The 20,057-nt window shown below is 35.1% G+C and overlaps 1 protein-coding gene across 9 annotated transcripts in view; it reads left to right on the forward strand.

The window, feature by feature from the left end:
- The window catches only part of LOC132937857 (ephrin type-B receptor 1-B), a 133,678-nt gene that overhangs the window by 35,655 nt on the left and 77,966 nt on the right, over positions 1-20,057 (forward strand). For all 9 annotated transcript variants that reach the window (XM_061004433.1, XM_061004431.1, XM_061004432.1 and 6 more), the window contains exon 2: positions 17,551-17,786. In XM_061004433.1, coding sequence (XP_060860416.1) covers positions 17,630-17,786 — 157 coding nt within the window. In that variant the 5' untranslated portion in view covers positions 17,551-17,629. The remainder of the gene's footprint in view (positions 1-17,550; positions 17,787-20,057) is intronic.

A 20,057-nucleotide genomic window follows, 5' to 3' on the forward strand; every position in this document is an offset into this window, starting at 1 on the left:
AATAATAATAAAGTAACTGACACAATTGCGTGCGCTCGTACCACGGGGTGGTGCTTGTTGCGATATGTTGTGTCGGTGGCTTGTATAATTTAATATATATATACATATTATATTCGTGAATAACACTCGCAGTGCGTGTATTTTATGGTGGTTTTCGCGCGCCGAATTCCACGTGAAAACGCGCGGGGGCTCGCTTTTGTCGCAAGCCGACTCGCCAATGGAATATTGTGTATTGTTGTCGTCGAGAAACCAGTCGGAAATCCTATGACGACTCAATCGTAGTGGGCTGTAAGACAATCCAATTTGCATTTCGCGAAATATCGTCCCAGATTATAAACACCGCAACACAATGTACCTTTACGGTAATAATACTATACGTGTCGTTGTTGTTCGAATACCCATCGCATTTTCGGCGATATGTACGCTTTTTCGATTTTAGCAGATTTTACGATTTATATGTATGGGGTTATATATTTTATATGTGCGTATCAACTGCAGTCACCGCTTTCGCGGGTCGACGCTTATACACGAGTTAGAGGTATTTCTACCCGCGTACCGACACAACGCACGCAGACGCGTATATATTATACGCTCGTAGTTACCGATTAACTTATACTTAACCGCAAGAAAATTGTTCGGCGCGTATAATCAGTTTTAGTTTGGGGTGAGCAGTGTGCTGCAATGCGTGTGTGGCGTTGAGACGATACAGTCTCGTTAGTTACGCACGTGAAACTTTAGTCACTTTTGATGTAATTATGGACACGCGTCATGTCGCGAACACGTTTCAAACAACATCTCTCTCCATCCCCACTAAACTCCTCTGCAACCGAACGTCAAACATTCGTGGATGGATTTATTCCGTAATTAACGCATTAAATTAAAAAGTTGACGGCGACGGCCATAGTGGTTAAACGTACAGTGTGGAAAAGTTTATACATGTACCGTGTGTATCGATCACTGGTACGATTATTATTATTATTATTATTATTATATCGACCAACCCTCGTACCATGACATGTGCGTAACAAAGGCCCTCTAGAAGTTCGAAAACTTTCCGCGCTCGTTTTGTTGTTTCCCATGTAGAATACGAATCCAGTTGTTATTTTTTTTTCACCCACCTAAACACCGATCGAAAAGCCAACTCGGTAAAATCGAATTCCGACCATAACGTATTACAAGTTATCACACCTCTTGTACGCGCGCGCTTTTGTATGCGACGCGATAACGCGATTTCAATGGCACGGTTTTCTGCCTGCGAAAACGTCGTCGTGTCATGGGCGGTATAATAGGAAACAATCGCAAGTTGTAATAACAGCTGCGGTACGGTTGAAGGGAAAACTAAATATAAACGACAACTATAACATGCAACGTGCGAACCAATTAACCGAGATAAAATGTGAAAAATAACTATATGTAGGTATATACTAAATTGAATTGTTGATAGCGTGCACGGGTATTCGTTGTAGCGTTGTATTCGCATTTTTTCTGTTAGAAGGTGTCCTGTACAACACATACATATTATTATGTACGTGTGTACTGTGCAAAGGTTATGCCTATTGTTATTCAAACACATATTATGTTTAATTAATGAACGATTTCGAAACTAATCCACATTTATACAAACGGTGGCCAGTTCATATCCCCAATCATGGCATCAATTAAGGCCGAAACATTCAATTGTGTCACTGTCGTTGAAAGCCATATCAAAGTGCGAGTATTCCAGTAAAATAACATATTTGTTCAATTTTTCGTAGTATTCTCTACTTAATGACAAACGTTTTTTCCTCTATATAATAATTGGTGTCGGAATTTTGATGGCAAATATAAAACGTTTAAATTTAAAAAAGAAACGAATAATCATAATTTATCAAATGCCTGGGGTCGTCGTCATTAAACAAAACACAATAATAAATGATACAACACTTAATACAATGATAGCGCACAATTTGACGTTACCTTATGAACGTATAAATATTTTTGTATGTACCTAAAATAAATATTTTATTTATATCGATTTGAATGAATTGGTATTTGATACATATTAGACATTTAGACGGTATACGAACGATCCATCGTATAAATTATTTAGCGATGACTGCAGTCTGTTTGCACCATTGGATATTGATTGATACGATTGTATTTACCAAACCTCTCAAGTTCATTATTTATTAAACGTGTTTTAAAGTAGATGTACGTTTCAATGATATTTAAACAATAGGTATTACAAATTAATAAATTATTGGCTATAAAAGATATGTTGGTGCGATATTATATAAGATGTAGTGCCTCTGTTAGTATCTGTTAGTATTCTCTGACACATTATCATGATAATTAGCTCAAACATGGTTTTGTACAATAAAAAGTAAACATAGGTATATGTACTTAATTGTGTGCAAGTGCATTTAATAATAATATTGAAAAAATTATATTATAATTATTCGACTTTGTATTCAATGAAAAGATTGCGGTGCTAGAACGAGTTTACCTAAAAAGAATATTAAGAATCAATATCATGCATTTTTTCATAACTGGTCAAGTGGTAACCCGTAATGACTATTATAAGCTAGACTTTTTTTCCATCTAGAATTGTTGTACCGTGTATAAATTTGTTTGTTTTTTTTATTAAAAAAAAAAATTTATTTAAACTTAAGATTTGTGTGCCGGTAGTATCCGCTGAATACTTTATTATAATAAATAATAACTCTTTATTCAATTTTGATGTAATTTTATAATGTTACATAAACGTTAAATTAGTTACTTTGGTAATTACTTTAACGTTTGATTCATATATTATGTCGTTGGAAATTTGTTTTTAATTTCTCTTCTTCAAAAAGAATCGCCGTCCTGAAATTTTGCAATTTTTAGCACTTGTATCTATTTTAAAATGATGTGTGTTTTTTATTTTTATTTTTTGTGTGTGTACACGATTAGTAGTTGAAATAATGCTTCGATTTTCAACTTCAGTATCATCAGTATACTCAGAATCGTTTTTCGTATACAATGATATTATATCATTGAATTCAAATTTAACACCATCCATTATACAGTGACCCACTTGTAACCTACTGTACAGCAGAGCGACATCCACTTACCCACCTTTTTTTAATTATAATCATACTGCAGGGTATCAGGGTATGACAAACATTCTAATTCTATCACGTTTTATTTTATTCATGCATGACTATACCATGTTTGCGGTTACGTTGTGGTTATTTATATATACATCTTATGTGTTGTATATCAAAGCGTGATAACCCGTCTCTCGGTGTCGTCGCCTATACTGAAATCTAAATTACAAGCAAACGTAGGTACAAATTTTGACAGTAATGTAGGTAAGTACCTACCTAACATTATTCTCTGACTCTTTGATACCGGGGACTGGAAATTTTGATGTATCGCACATAATAGAGTTGATATTTAGTTAGGTATATACCTACGTCGGTCTAAAGGTGTGTATATAAACAAATATAACGTCTGTTTTAACAAGCTCTAACTACTTAGCATTTTACCAACCAATGTTGAGTATATGTATAAATATAACGTGTCTTACGTATTATTCTAAATGTATGTAATAATCAAATGCATAACATTTTTTCCAAAAATGTTCTCTTTTACGATTGAATTGTATACGTTCAATGAAAAACGTGCAGATAGATATCAGAGTGGGTGGCGATTGGTGATGTATACCATGTCCGGTGTATGTGAACGATATTATACATATATGAGTATAGTAGGAAGAAGATATTATATAATATATGTTTAAGGGTAAAAGTGCACATAACGGAACAGCTGACGGTTTTGCTCTTACAAAAGGACAATTCGTATATACAATATACACACAGCGTTATTACACTGTAGCGTTGCGAGAGGAGGGGCAAACGGTGCCCAAAAACGGTTAGGTCCAGCAGAACCGTTCGAATCGTTTTGCATAAACACCACACGGACGCCGTATTCGGAAACAATAACGACGAACGTTGTTGCAGTTATACATGCGGATGCCACCGTAGTAAGTCGTATCTGCACGTGCTATACGGATTTGTATTTAAATAAAATCATAATACTGTTTTGCCTGGAGGTCAATATTTACATGCATCTATTACTATTATGCTCTGGAACTTAACAAAACTTTTTCTCGAAGTTGTAGTTATTATATTTTATTTTATTTTTCGTTTAGTGTCGAAGTACCTACCTACCTAGAAAACTAATGTATAACAGCCTTTAATCGGGTTATTTTTACTCTCGATAAACTTTTAAATAAAATAATAATCCGTCCACAGTAAGTTAAAAAAAACGACCTGATTCTACAATAACAATGATCATAATACTATCAAAAATACTGTAATTACACCATAATATAATATAGACCTCGCATACGCCGTTTTGTGTGTAACATCTTAAAGCCATAATATGTGCGAGAGAGATAGGACTCTAACGTAACTTTTTCAAGAAGCTCATAAACAATTTAAACAATACATTATACAATACTGTGTGCGATTATAAATATGTATTAACAAAATTGATAGATAATGTGATGATAATACGTTGTTAGTAATTAATTCTTAACTTAATTATTATTAACTCGGTGCCAGTTTTTTAAATTTTCCACAATTCTATAAAATTTGAAAATTAAATTTTATATTTTAGTTGCCACCTCTATTATAAGACTTTTCCACTAATCTACTACCCGATACCTATTTAGAGGGGGGGGGGGGGTTGTTAGGGTGTATTATTTCGAAAAAAATTACTTTACGGGAATAACTATCAAGCTTTGTAGAATTGTCGGATTTTGATGACTATTTTTTTATCTGAAAGAAGATGATTTCCTACGGCCCGCATCGATCTCTGATTTTGTATTTTATTTCAAATAATTGTATTAAAAGATTTGAAAAAATGCTTTTTATCTTGTATTTTTTTAGACATATTATAAAGGTTGAGAATAAAATATTGAAAAACAGAGATCGATGCAAACTGTAGAGTATTTCCCTCTAGCAATTAAAAAAAAAATTATGAAATTTGGTTGATTCTATATTCAAGGGGTATCGTTATTCCCGCAAAGTGTATTTTTGACGAAATGGCATCGGCACCGGGCTCCTTAAAATTGCTTATAATCTTATTGATAAAGTAATTTATGAGTCTGGCCCTCTCTTACATAATAATATATTTCACTAATACGTGGTCTATGAACTATTGTTCATTGTATTGTATAGATGTTTGAAGGACTCAAATATTCATTCTTTAAATGTGCAGAACAGTTTCTTACACTGCTCGGAATATTACTTAGATTATTTTTTATCAATGAGAAAGTATATTATATTTTGTGCGCTTGTTTTATTTAATTTTCTTTAATTCTGTTGAATATCAACATAAACATTCAGGGTTCGGAGTTTCATAATTTTATTCGGTTGTGTGAAGAAAATAAAAATAATATTCAGATGAATTGTTGAAAAATTATTCATATTTAATGTGTTATTACTCAAATATATGTTATGAAAACTCGCTATCGCCATGAAATAGTAAAGTGTAATAAATCGTACGCGGAGAGGCGACAATTTTTATTTTTTATTAAATTATCCGGCTTGCTGAGAGTATACCATGGGTGTATATAGAAAGTAATTTTTGACCCCGGGAGGCATCAGGAAATTACGTGGTCGTCATATATAATAACTATATATAGGTAGGATTTAAGGAAAAACATCTTCAGACTGTACTTTCACACCAATAAAATACCAGCACGGAATGCTGGTATGCCGAGCACACTATAGTCATTTATCACCTTATGATGTAACATAATATGAGCAAGGGTTGGAAAACATTTGTTTTGTGGTTTCTGATTGTCCCGGTTTAATGGCGCCCACAAAACGATGATCACCATGCCTATTTTTGATTTTCATTTCATAACGGGTTGTGCCGTTGTGGGCACTAAAAATGTTGAATAATGATGCTCAAATGCTCAATCAAAGCATAGTCACTTCCAAAATACTAAATACCTAGTACTTACTATGATGATGGTATAATATATTTTTATTAACATCCCTTAAACGGTTATATATTTCTGTTGAACATGGCTTTTATCATCTATTTATATATTATAATGTTTATTGTTTACGATATATTTTCATAAGATCAAAACAACTACTCGGATTTCGGTTTAAATTTGACGTAAAAACATTAAGGGCAAAATAGATAATGAGAGGTTTTTGCGAACGTGGTCAAGTTAATACTCGACACCTGTCAAACAGGACCTCACCCGCTTGTACCTTATGATCGATGAGACCGTGATTGATTGATCCCTTTTAATGCGCCTCCCTCTTGCGACTTTTCTCCCGGACGTTGCCACGACCAATTATGACGTATCGACGACGAGCCGCCAAGTGCTGCTGTTCGTGCGCTGCCTGTTAACTGACATAGGGCGAGGGAAACTGACATTCACAAACGACCTTTTTGTCTTTTGCACTGACCGTATTGCAATATCTTTGTTTCCAAAAAAATATACGATTCGTTCGTTTTCATTGTATGCAATATTTTATTCCAGCTCGGTTAAAAGTATTACAAAAAAATAGTATCGATTTTCTATCGCAATAGTTTCTGTTAGTTAAAATTAGTTCAAAATATCTCACGAACGTCTATATATTATAATATGCGTATTGCGTATAATATCTACCTACTGTATAAACAAATCGTTGAACTAAAAGTGTTTTATACATATAACTTAATCTATAATTATATGTATATATTATATTATATATATTTTTCGTTTAAAATTAGTTTATATATATGTTGTATTTCCTATTAAGGAATATTAATTGCCAAGTTCTATAAAGTATGAAGGTATATATTATATTGATCAAACCTTTCAGCTGAAGAATATGTGCATCGTAGCGTGCTTAATCGTGTCACATTCTGTAATAATTTCGTGCAATGTAATATCCGTATAAATAATAAATAGTAATGTCAAATTAACGGTGGAATAAAAAAAAATTATAAAATATCTAAATTATAAATATAATTATAAATATAAAATATCTATATATTATTATTGCACAAAGAATATTGTGCGTGCGTCTTTATATTATTATTATTATTATTATAATTTTTATTTTTTTTTAATGTTTGTCGCATGATAATCTGATAGGAAATTGCGAATAATATACTATACTTTTGATGCTCGTCCGGTGTGACGAGTGTCGCATGGATCGTTGTTTTTATATTCACCAGACAATTATATTCGTAGTAATTTCATACTAAGGTAACGGTTGAGAAAATAATCGAATATTTTGCAAAAAAAAAAAAAACGTTAAGGAGAACGAAGCTAAAACTGCACAATGACCATTTGTGGTTATTTCCCATAGGATATGCATATATATGTATAAATATTATCTCTCTTATATTTAACGATATTGCATAAAAAAAATGGAAGACGTTTTTTATTTCAGCACGTTAAAACGAGGGTGGGGGGTTGAATCTTATTCGGGACAGTTTTACAGTCGGCGCGATCGCGTATTTTCGAGTGGAAACAGTCGAGTATACCTACTCGCGCCGACATACAGATGATAAGGTATGTCGTATGTGTAATGTGTATATTGTGTGGACTATAATGTAGAGGGTGAGCAGCGTAATAGGCGCAATGCAGTATAATGGCTAGGACGGCCAAAACGCATTGTACTCCTAAACTCACGAGTTTCAGGGGAAACGCCAAGGGGCGAATAAAAATCGGGCAAACGAAAATAATGCACGTAAATAAATTGACGACGGAGAGGGAAAACCTACGGCTCGAGGCCAAAAAAAGAAAAAAGGGAACGGAAAACTTTGAAAAATACACACACACAAGTTCTATTGTTCAATCTTTTGTGTTTTGCCCGAGGCCTGGGCGGCGGTGGTGGCGTAGTCTGTTAGGATTGTCAGGGGTGGGGGGTTGCATTCGATTTATCAGCCGGAAGAACCGTTGTCAAACGAAAGAAAAATTTGTTTTGCAAATAAAATATACTCGATTTTTTTCTTTCTTTTAAATCTCCCAAAGAACAACAAACAAAATATAACATATGACTTTTTAGTTTTTATACGTCGGGGGCAGTATCAAACCGATCGATGCGTGTTTGTTTCGACGAACAAACAACAAAAACGGCGTGTTTAATTTGTTTACGTATACATTTTTATGACCGGTAGTGTGAAAACGTTTAGAACGTATTTACGATTTGACATTTTAAGCGATAATTAAAAACGGAACACACACGGTAGCGTTCGTTGCTCATTAGGAAAAAAACTCGTTAAGCACACATAATGTAATACAACATTATATTATATAGGTTTATATATATAAGTTCGATCCAATAAATACGAGCAAGAGGACAAAAGTGTTATAAAAAACATGTGTTGTGTGCGCGATAAAATCTAAAAGACCTTACTGCCGAATATTGTTATGCATTTTATAAACGTACAGCTATGATAGTGTTATATATTATAGTCTATACAGTATTCCTATATAGGACTCTAGTAGGTAAATTTAGATATGAATCATATTGTATTTACCTAATACGGATATATCTATATAGGTGGAAATTGGGCTTAGGGACTTGGATGGGCTAAGCCCCCCGAATGTTGTTCAAGTTATATGTAATATTTACTTTAATATTATTGAGTATTAATAGTTGAGAGTTAAGACATCGATGTATCAAGACATGGCTGAGAACTTGAGAATGGTTCAAAATTTGTTTCAACTTTTTATCCATCATTAATATTAAAAACAGTTAATACTTAGTAAGTATTGATAGTGAAAATATTATTGTACAATATTTTGAAAAGAATATAATCTTACAATATTTTTTTTTTGTGATATTTATAATACTAGACAAAAAACATATTAAATTATATTTAAAATATAATGCATGTCAATAGGTAGATCTTTATTTAATTATATACATTTTTAACAATTTTATAAAATAATATTAATATATCATATTTACGATATGAAAAAAAATTAATAAATCATTAATTATATTAGCTTTTAAAGAAGATTTGGCCATTTATGAGGTGTTGTGCACAGCCACGTCTTATATGAATGTTAAAAATATTAACCCTTCCACTGAAATTGTAATGGATGTCCAGTTTCCACCTATATTGCCAGAAATTATTAAAATTATCCAATTTAGGTTCACTGTTAGCGCATCTCTTCATAATAACTACATAATTATTATATTGTTAACACCATCGACATGGTGCTGTGTGACATGCGTGCAGTCTCTCCGGTTGGTGTAAAATCGATCGGTCCTAGTTTCTTCCGTCGTATAAATTACAATAATATTTTCTGGAGAAATGTTAAGCTACTCATCGTGGCCGTCATTTCATCGGAACAAGCGTATTACAGTACTGATACACCTACCTATTAAAGACAATATATATTAATATTATATATATTATTCTAATGGGAAAATCACTTCGTTAACGATCTCTATGCCCGAACAAAAAGCCATTTGTTTGTGAGTAAGTGCGTATTCATTTAGGTAAGGCATAATAATAATATCATCGTAAGAGCGTGGTAGCAAGTCTCGTCGTCGGAGCGATGAAGGTAACGGCTGCTGCAGGTCGGTCGATTGTCGACAGTGTCGCGCGTGCATGTGTACCTATACCTACGCATATTTATACATATGAACGGTAATTTATCGTTTTTCACGTAGCGACCGTGTACACACACATCGGCCGTGTTTATTATTATTTTTGTTTTAACTAGAAGTACACCAAGCACCGTTAAATCGCTAATGGCTACCACCGACTGTCAGGTAATGAAATACGAAAATTAAAACGCGGGAGCCCCATCAGTGTGTTAGTATACGATGGTACGATAGGTGACTGATGGCCGCCACCGTGTTCGACACCGGACAATTAATAACTCCGTGGCTTCTATTGTATATTGGTTTTTTTTTTACATAAATCACGTTCCGTTCAAAAAACGAAAATAATAAAACTAAACGATATACGTGTCCGTTTAATTATTATGTGTTCGAATGTACAACGAAAAGTAAAAATCGTTATTATTTCCTCAGGGAGTACAAAAATCAGCTTGTCGATTATAGGTAGCTAGGTATTATGTTTAAATATTTTAAATATTTCGTAGATAATTTGTGTAACGGCAAAACGCGCGGGTAAGTTCACCAGCAAACATCCATCTAGAAGGTTCTTAATTTTATGTCTAAGACGTACCTACCTATAAGTGTAGCGCGTTAATAATAATAATAATTCATGTGGAGTAATAGTGAGAACGGCTTCCGCCTTCCAGTTTTTAAACAACGTATCATTAACCAATAGAGGTATCCGTCTTATAATATCATGTTGTCTTGATAAATATTATTTTAATTATTTTGTTTCATGAAACAATAAATAACCGTAGCGCAAGTAATTAAATTCTATAAAAAAAAAAAAAACAAAACAAAACAATAACATGTATAAAACCCATGTAGATTGTACACTTATTGTTGGCCTCGGTTGTGTAAATATACTCACTTTGGTTAAAAAAATGTCGACGTGTGTTCAAGATATCGAAAACAATTGAACTAGATCGTAGTGAGATACGGGAAGATAACTCGTCGCCTATAGTACCTACACCATATCGGAATCATTATAAACGAGGGGCAGCGAAGCGAATACGAACCGAAAAGGAGTCGGACATGTCCAATTGTATTCAACGATGCATGTGGAATTCTCAAAATGCCAGGGTTGTGATCAAAGTAAATATTGAAATTTACTAATGATATCGACGGAGGAAAAAAATGTAAAAACGCTTCAAATAATATGCGTGGCACGGATATAAATATATATTTCGAAGGGGATTATAAATAAAAGGAAAACTGATGGTGTGTACCAGATTAATAAGAGGAAGTTTAAAAGAGGGACCTAGATAGATACGGGAAAAATCGACATAAAAATAAATTGAAACGATTTATAAAGAGGCATTCATTGTACATTGGCTATGGGATGTACATTTTAGACGTACTTGTAATAAACGAGAAAGTCGTCTGACGGAAATGAGTTGAAAAAAGAGGTTAGATGGAATTTGTGGATCGGACATGTATGTATGTGTGTTATGGCGGCGTATAACTCATTTGTAAAGCGTCTGTCGAAAACAAAACGATTTAAGAGAGGAAAGAAAATAATAAAAGTATTTTGGAATTGTGCATTTGTGATGGCTATCTCGAAGACAATTTTTCTTGACGTAAAAAGTTTAATCGTGGCACTGCGGAAACACGGGGTCTCAAAGTTTGAGTTTGACGATATTTTGTCGGTTTGAAATTACTTTGCCGCTTTAAGGTGTCAACGCAGAGGAGCTTTACGCGTATAATATGTTTTATAGTCAATAGTCAGACATCCGAGTGACTGTATAAACACCGCGCATTGGTGAGGAGGGTGAAAATTCTATAGGGAGAAAGATACACGATAACAAGCACACGGTGTTTTCGCCCGCATCTCGTAAAGCACCGCTAACTGCTGTCGTTGATTGATCGGCAACGGTGGCAGCCGATTAAACTTGAGTAGAAATTTGTCTCGTAAACTCGACTTTCTATTAATTGACACCCTGGGCCTGCAGTGGGAAGCATATTTCATACGGTTAATCTCGGAGGTTTGGAAAATTAATTTCATCCCACCGAATTGTTGTAAGCACATGATATACACAATACATTGTAGCAAAACAGCAAGCTATTTTATTACATAATCAACTACAAGTTCTAGACGCGGAAGGTGGTTGCAATCAATTATATCGTGAGTCCGTGAATGCCAAAAGTTATTCCTATTATATTATTATCATTATAATAAACTTTGGACGAAGAATACCTATTAAAATGATTTCCTGCGTTTTAACAATAAAAATATGTACTACCCACGACTGTTATTTCCGAAAAATATCTAAAAAGTATATAATAACAGTATTGCGAAATATTTAAACGAAAAACGTATGTGTGGATAACCTGCGCAGTGTAAATTGACCCCACACCGGATTCCGTAGCGATCATTACACGAATGTAGTATAAAATCCTAGAAATTAATCATTGTAAAAAGCGAGCGCGATGGAGGGAGGTTGATGGATGCTGTGGCGACGGTCGGGTTCTCTGGCGGGAAGGAGATGTTTACAGCCAATTTCGTGATTCACGACCTCCAACCACCGCCACCGAACGGCAGCAACCGCCGACGACGACGACCATTTCACGGCGACGACATCTTAATCGCGTAATTGCCTATTAACCTCTCGGCGGCGGCATCGGCGGTCTCGTCGCGTTCGGTCCGCGGCGTCAAAAACGCACGCGGAGTCAAAGCACACATTTTCCACCAGTAATTCCGTTTTTGTACACGTTCAAAACGTGCACACGACATCTAATAATTATAATTATTAGAATAATAATACACAAACGCGGTATTCTTAATGGATCATGGGAGCTCGCGTATGACATAACGATAATTGATCACACACACACTCATATTATTATATTATACGTTGCAGTTCGTTCCAGAAATTGATTAACCGGTCTCTCCGGTCTCCGTCACTCTTTCTCTCTCTCACACGCGCTCTCTGTCTATCTTTTTTTCTCCATCGTTTTCCCGTGTGTCTCGCATTATATTTATTCTTCTCGGGGGCTTTGTCCGGTGGCCCGCACTCGCCCGTCTGTTTGTTCTCCTGATCGTGCAGTGGTGTGCTTCTGCTGCCGTGGCGGCGATCCAGACAAACCGGTTTTCGGCGCGCACTCTTTATATTCTTATTATTATTATTATTACCAGCCGACGCCGCCGCCGCCGCCGCCTCAGATTCCTCGGATTCACCGTCGTCTCGGTATATCGGTGTCTCTCGGCCCCGGACGGTCGTCGTCGTTCGCGAGCGCGCGCGCGAGCTCACCGACCAATTTACGCATTGTTTTTCATTATTATTATTTTTCTCTCCGGTCCGAAAAGATAGCGCGAATCGCGTCGGGCGATCGTCTGTTGCCGTCGCGAGTCGGGTCGTCCGCCGTGAATAAAAATAATATATACTTTTTATTTTACAATTTTAATTACCACCATTGGGGATATTATAATATATTATAATATGTGTGGCGGCGGTGGCGGGTCACATATTATTATACACATACACACCAATCGTCCATCTGCCTCGGTGCAGTGTGCAGCGTGTGTGCCGCCGCCGTCTACGGTTCGACTTATCATCTATCTATCGTTTTATATGGGTGTGTGGTGGGGTGGTACGCATTAAATATTAGCGTTCGAGTCGTAGGTGTTTGTGTATATAGTGTGAGCGAGGGCTAGCGAGGTATATAGTTTTCTTCTCCGAGACTATTACTACTTAGCGGTGCGATGTATACCAGATTGTGCGTGTGTGCCCATATACATATACGGGACGGATTTCTTCAAGCTATTATTATTGTTGTTTTTTTCCAATTCTAATTTGGAGGACGACGAGAAACGCTGAACGGCGCTCGTGTGTGTCCGTACGAGACTGAGATAAAAACCACCACCGGTCGGTCACTTAAAATCCAATTCCCATACACAATAATACGCATTATTATACGTATATGTTCACGTTTCACACGTTTAATCGTTGATACAGATCGTTGTCATTTAACCGTGATTCTTGGGTTCTTTTTATACAAATTCAGTTTTAAACGATAAAATAACACCGTATTATATTATTTTATGATTTTAAATGAAAAAGTTAGTAGGTACCTAAGTACACACTTACCTAGTATTATATTTCTTCATGTTAGAAACGCGTGTCAAAACTAATAATCATCAAATACCTTGAAAGTTATTTGTGGTTTACTCGTGTTGTAAAACTTTTACATACGTTTCACGTCAAATTGCACACCAATATTTTCGGCATGCAGGTGCAAAAAAAATAATAATAATAGATTTTTAAAATTTTAAACCATTATTATTTTGTATTCTCGTTTCAAAACCATAAAGTCATTTTTTAATTTTTTACACGGATGTAATGTGAAGAAATTAATTGTGTTTGGTATTTACAATAGATTCCACACAAATAACATCCCATCAAGGCCGTGTCGGAAGACTTCAAAAACATTTCATTTATATTATAATATTATTATACCTTTACGATATACATTATACATATTTTATACGGCGTCTATTCGTGTTTATAAAATGTCGTATAACTACTGCAATTTAAATCGAAATAAACGTATAGAATTTACGATCAATATAATGATATATCTATACATCAAAGTATAATATTTTAGAAAATAAAAACGTCAAATAACTAATTGACGTGGGAATGAATTAAAACCTGATTAATTTTATTCAATATTCATGGGCCAACCTAGTAAAATAATATCTTATGTCATATATTTATTAGTTGTTCATATTATAATATTATGTTTATTATAATATAGGTATCGTATTAATTTGATATGATATTAAATTAAACCAATTCCGTCAGTGTTTTACATTTTGTAAAAAAAAGAAAAATATTTGATCAGTCACAGTTTTGGAGCTCTCACAAGTGCAATATTAATCGCGGTTGGTTATTTAAAAGTTTTGATTCATCGAAATACGAAACGGTATTGAAGATAATAATTATAACAATATGGACGAGAAAGGTTTTGGATTTTGTTTCATGTAAGGCCAAACAATGAAAATTGAAAAATGTCAACGTGATTTTTTTTTTGCAACGTCATTAATATGATGACTATATATGAAATAGTGTATATTACTATAAATAATATATTTCACAATTTCGGGTATAGGTATAGCGCACATTTATTAGCTATATTAATGCTGTAAAAACTAACCATTGTGTGTGATGTTTTGTACGTTTAACTCTGTACAGTAAGGGGAGATATTATTTTTTTTATATAATATATTTTTTTCAAATCCATCTATAACGCACGCACCCTTTAAAACGCCACGTCCGAATCGATATCGACGCGCATCACTTGCTACTGCCGCAGCAGCAGTAACAGCAACAGCAGCCGCCGCGCCGTCAATCGCGACTGCAGCGGGACACAAAAGAAAGAAGAGTCGCGTCTGTGTATTATTATTATTATATACATTATTATAGGTACACCTAACCCTCCCCCACTGCTGTACGGCACTAACCTGAACCACGGGATGGGATGTAGTCCTCATAATAATAATACGAAAAAAAAATCCGTGAAACCACCACCGTAAAAAAAAACCAAAAAGAACCAAATCGCCAGAACGACGAAATCCCATCAAACCCGCGTAATGGTATTTTCAAACGGAGCGTTATTAACGCGGAGGATATTGTATTATTATTATTATTATTATTATTATTATACAATCGATGGAAACATATTTTTCGCCTGGCCGAACGCGTTCATTTTATATCATATATCTGATCGACGTGCGCGAGCCTCCATATAGGTACTCGCGTTCTGATCGGCATATGGGCACATACTACACATAATACGTCTTATTATTATTATTATTTTTTTTTTACGCACTAGAAAATAATTGTTAATTATATATACGTATAATATTATGTATAGGAGAAGCAGCGACAACGTTTATGTGTGTGAGTACGAGCGCGCGTAAAGAAGATTGTCGTCTACCGATAAAAAAAAAAAATAATAAAAAAAACCGAAGCATTTGTCAAGTACTCCGGTGAACTCGGTTGACCCCACTTCACCGCCGCCCTGCCACATGGAGACCTATAAATCACGGACGCCATACCGCCCGCGCGATCGTTCCAGTTTAATGAGTTTGTTATTATTTTAGTTGCATTGTATATTATATCGTCGCGCGTGTGCCTTATAAGCGGATAAGTCGTCGAACACCACCGGTCAGCAGTCAACGTGTGTTTACGAGAAATACCAGAAAGAGAGAGAGAGAGAAATATTAATCCTATTTCTCTTCATCCTGGTTAGGTTTTCCGGGATCAGGGAGAAGGGAGGGGCGAGAACAAAAAGTCTGCCGTTTCTTTTATTTTTTTTTTGCTATTCTTTTTCACAATATATTAAAACTCGACGATGAGTGCAATTTAAAATATCCATTCGCTGCACAAAAATATGTGTGTATAGATCTCCAAATTTGAACAAACCATTATTCTTTTTGTACATTATCTTTACGCTGTATTATAATATGATAGACTCTGACGGTGGTATAGGTATTCAATCTGCTGCAACACTGTTGACAAACCACATCGCTGCAGGTAATTCAGTCTCCGGTGGTCTGTGTACGCGTCTTCTTTAACGTTCTGCACTGCCGAGATTTGGAAAACAATCTTATAGGTACACTCAAAACAATACAAGACCTTTATTATTATTATTATTATTCGTTACTATATTATGGTTTACTAGCTCTGACGATAATTCAACGATAATAACAATTGTGTCATCACATTAAGGACGAGCTGTTATAAGAGTAAAAGATTAAAAAAAGGGTAGGTGTGTATCTACTATGGATGGTTAACTAAATATTTCGTAATTGTATAGATAATACGCATGAAAATATTTCTGTATGATGTAGAATTAAAAGAAAAATTAATGGGCCTTGTATTTTTAGTATAGGGGGTGAGTTATTTTATGAAGCTTGCTCCGTGAGTTTCAAAAACTCAGGCAACCACTTACTGTTACGTCTAATATAATATGATCCGTGTTATAAAATCTTTCGTCAGCAATAACCGTCGTCCTCAGCCGACTTTAACGCGGCTCAACGGACGTGCTTCTGATAAAAAAAACTCGTGAATTATTTCTGACCACTGTGGAATGAGATTCGACGCAAAGATACACGCGTGCGTGGCACTTAAGTACCTATATATTATGGGACATTTACATTTATTATAAATTATAATATACAACTACGACTTACCTACCTAATATACCTAATAATAATATATGATGATAATGATGGTCGGGCGCGGGTGACGACGACAACGACGATCGGTCTTACAGTGTGCCGCGCATAAACGACGGCTTTTATTGGACAATCGTCTTTTATGCGCGGAAAACAAAAAGTACAAAAATGTCAACATCGGCAGCTCGGAAGGACACTAATTGGAAACCAGATGGACAGTTTTGCGCGAGTGGCGACGGCGGCGGCGGCAGATGCCGAAGATAACGTCAGCGGAACAATGGGGGGGACGGAGCAAAAAAAAAAATGTATAATATAATAACAATAATAAACGGGACCTTTCGATGGCGACTTTAGAAGTCATTATCAAACGCACCACACTGCACATATATATATAATCTACTATACATAATATTATTATTATTGCACGTTATATACGACTGCAGACCTGAGCAATAATAATAATAAGAATAATAATAATGATAACGCTCAGCCCCGCCGCCGTTGCACTTGTCAGTTGTGTTCATGTGCAGTATAATATTATTCTATATATTATAATGATATTGTTGTGTAAATGTGCAGCGATCTCTATATACAATAATTGTATATATATAATTGTCGCGTGGTACAATGGTGTTATTTTTTACACGGTACCAATATATGCGACTTATATAGAAGTGCCCAAGTGTATTATATATATATATTATATTATGTGTGTATTATATTCGTTTGTTTGTGTGTCCGCAGGAAAGAAAAACGTTCAGCGATGAGGAGGAGGTAGCCGTCGCCACTAACCGTCGCAGCCGCCGCCGCCGCCACTGCCGTCATGCACAAGTATCACCAACAACACCACTACGGCGACAGCAACCATCACCACCATCGCCACAACCACCATTACATCAACCGTCACCACCGATGCTGTCTCACCGCGGTGTTTCTGCTGCTGGCCGTCGCGATCGTCAGCCCCGGACGAGCCGAACACGGTAAGCTTTGATTACTTTAACACATATACATATTATAATAACCGTTACTGTTGTTTCCGAACACGGTAAGCTTTGATTACTTTAATACATACATATTATAATAACCGTTACTGTTGTTTCCGATTGGAAATGGCTGACATATGGCACACTCGAAAAACCCATTCGACTATAACTTGTAATACGTACAATATTATTGGTAGGCAATAGTATCGTGTTTCGATTACACACACCCGCCCACCGGTGCAGTGTTCCTCTCTACCGCGGTTAGCCCCTAGTTGAGTCGTCTCTGCATCAGCAGTGGCATTACCATAGTATTGGTAATACCTACCTATTATAATTACATCCGATTAATATGTTACATTTTTAATGTAATGAATTACCATGTTTTTGGTTTTCGTCGCAAAACACTATAGGTACGTGACAGGTATAGGTAAAGAGATAATCGTTGTTTCCAAATATTCGTATTTTTTTTTTTACCAGACTGATTTCTCGCTATCCCCATCACTTTTGCTCCCGTGTACGGTGTTCATTTATTTTGTTAGCGATTTACAAATATTAGTTTAATACTTGCTGACTTGGGAAAGTATGCATGAAAATATACTCACCGGTTCCCATAAAAAAATACGTATCCGGTCGTTAAAATGTCACGTGTCTCACGTAAAAACACGTCTCCGACAGTACACTCATAAATTACCGCATCATGGTGTGTGTGTGTGTGTATAATGTATATATGTATAATACTATGTACTTTATGGGCTATTTTTTTTTTGTTAAATCTTAAAATCGAAATCGATTGCAGTCACGATTTAATGTTTTACACGTATTCTCTTTTAGATTTACTACACAGAATAATTAATAGAATAGTTGTCATGTACCTAAATGTTATTTATCGACATTTATTATATACCTCCTTAATTTAACATTATTAATGTTTCGTCATGAGTTTAATTTTCAAACCAATTTATATTGTTCAAATTAATTTGTACTTACATTAGTTTAATAACTCTATCTTTGTTTTCGTTCATGTATGATTATCAAAATAACTGCCGTGTGTCATTTTAATAATATATATAGGTATAATAGTGGGGACGTAGCCGAGAAGTGTCGAGTTTATATATTTGTATGTTGGTAACTTCTCTATAGTGTGTATTTAGTTTGTACTTTATGCATACGGTATTACGGTATAACAATAACAATATTGTTATAAACTATTTCACTAAATTTTTTTGTTTTGGAATCTGAACAATGCAAACATTAGTCACCCTTACCCAGCGAATTTACATTCGTATTTTATAGTATATAATATTATACATTTCCAACTCTCATTTTCTCTGCAGTCTCCACTAACTATTATAGCTCCCAACTCACAAGTCGACCCACTATTATTGTATCGCTCGGCGCGTACTGCACTGTGTATAATATAATCCTGATAACCGATCAGTAACGAAGAATGGTGAGGGAGGCAACGTCAAAGTCATTTGTATATACGCCACTGGAACTTAATATACGTGTCTAAATGTTTTCATCGTCCATATATTTCTGCATTGCGATTATTGTAATATTGTGTTGTAATATCGTTTATATTAAAGCGTTATGTTGCATTCGCAACGGGTCGTGTTCAATTTTAATATTTTCATACTCCCGAATAACAGTTAAAACGTATTTACTTTCACGAGACTTAACATTTTAATAATTTTGAATAATAATACTGACAGGCAAGATTTGATTACGTCCATGTTGAACATTTTTTTTTTTATAAGAGTATTCCAGACATATTTCGGTATACGACTTTCACTATAATGCTATTTCAAGAGTGGCATCACACACGTCATCGGTTTGTCTGACGTGAACGATGTATTTTTTTAGTCGGTCGCTGCAAATAATAAAGTCTTTCTCTAAAACGTTGAACTTTTATTTTTTTCACACACACATTACAATTTGTATGATTAAACGACGACGCGCTACGTTCGCGCCCGAAATTGAAAATTCTTTTTGGATTCTTACGCGACGACAACGCACTAAGAAAAAGTGATCAAAAAGTGAACATAATATATTATCCCGTCTAGACTACCTATTTTAAGTCATTATTTTATACTTCAGTAGATATTACTATAATACTAGATATCCATCGTGATGACCGTTACTACATTTTTACCATATAATATGCGTCCACACGCATAAGGTACTTATGGCTACCATACGACCAGACTACAACAACTGTACCGCTATTACTTATACGTACTTGTGTTATTATTGTATTTTTAAAACACA

The sequence above is a fragment of the Metopolophium dirhodum genome, chromosome 2, assembly GCF_019925205.1.
Source record: "Metopolophium dirhodum isolate CAU chromosome 2, ASM1992520v1, whole genome shotgun sequence".
Lineage (NCBI taxonomy): Eukaryota > Metazoa > Arthropoda > Insecta > Hemiptera > Aphididae > Metopolophium > Metopolophium dirhodum.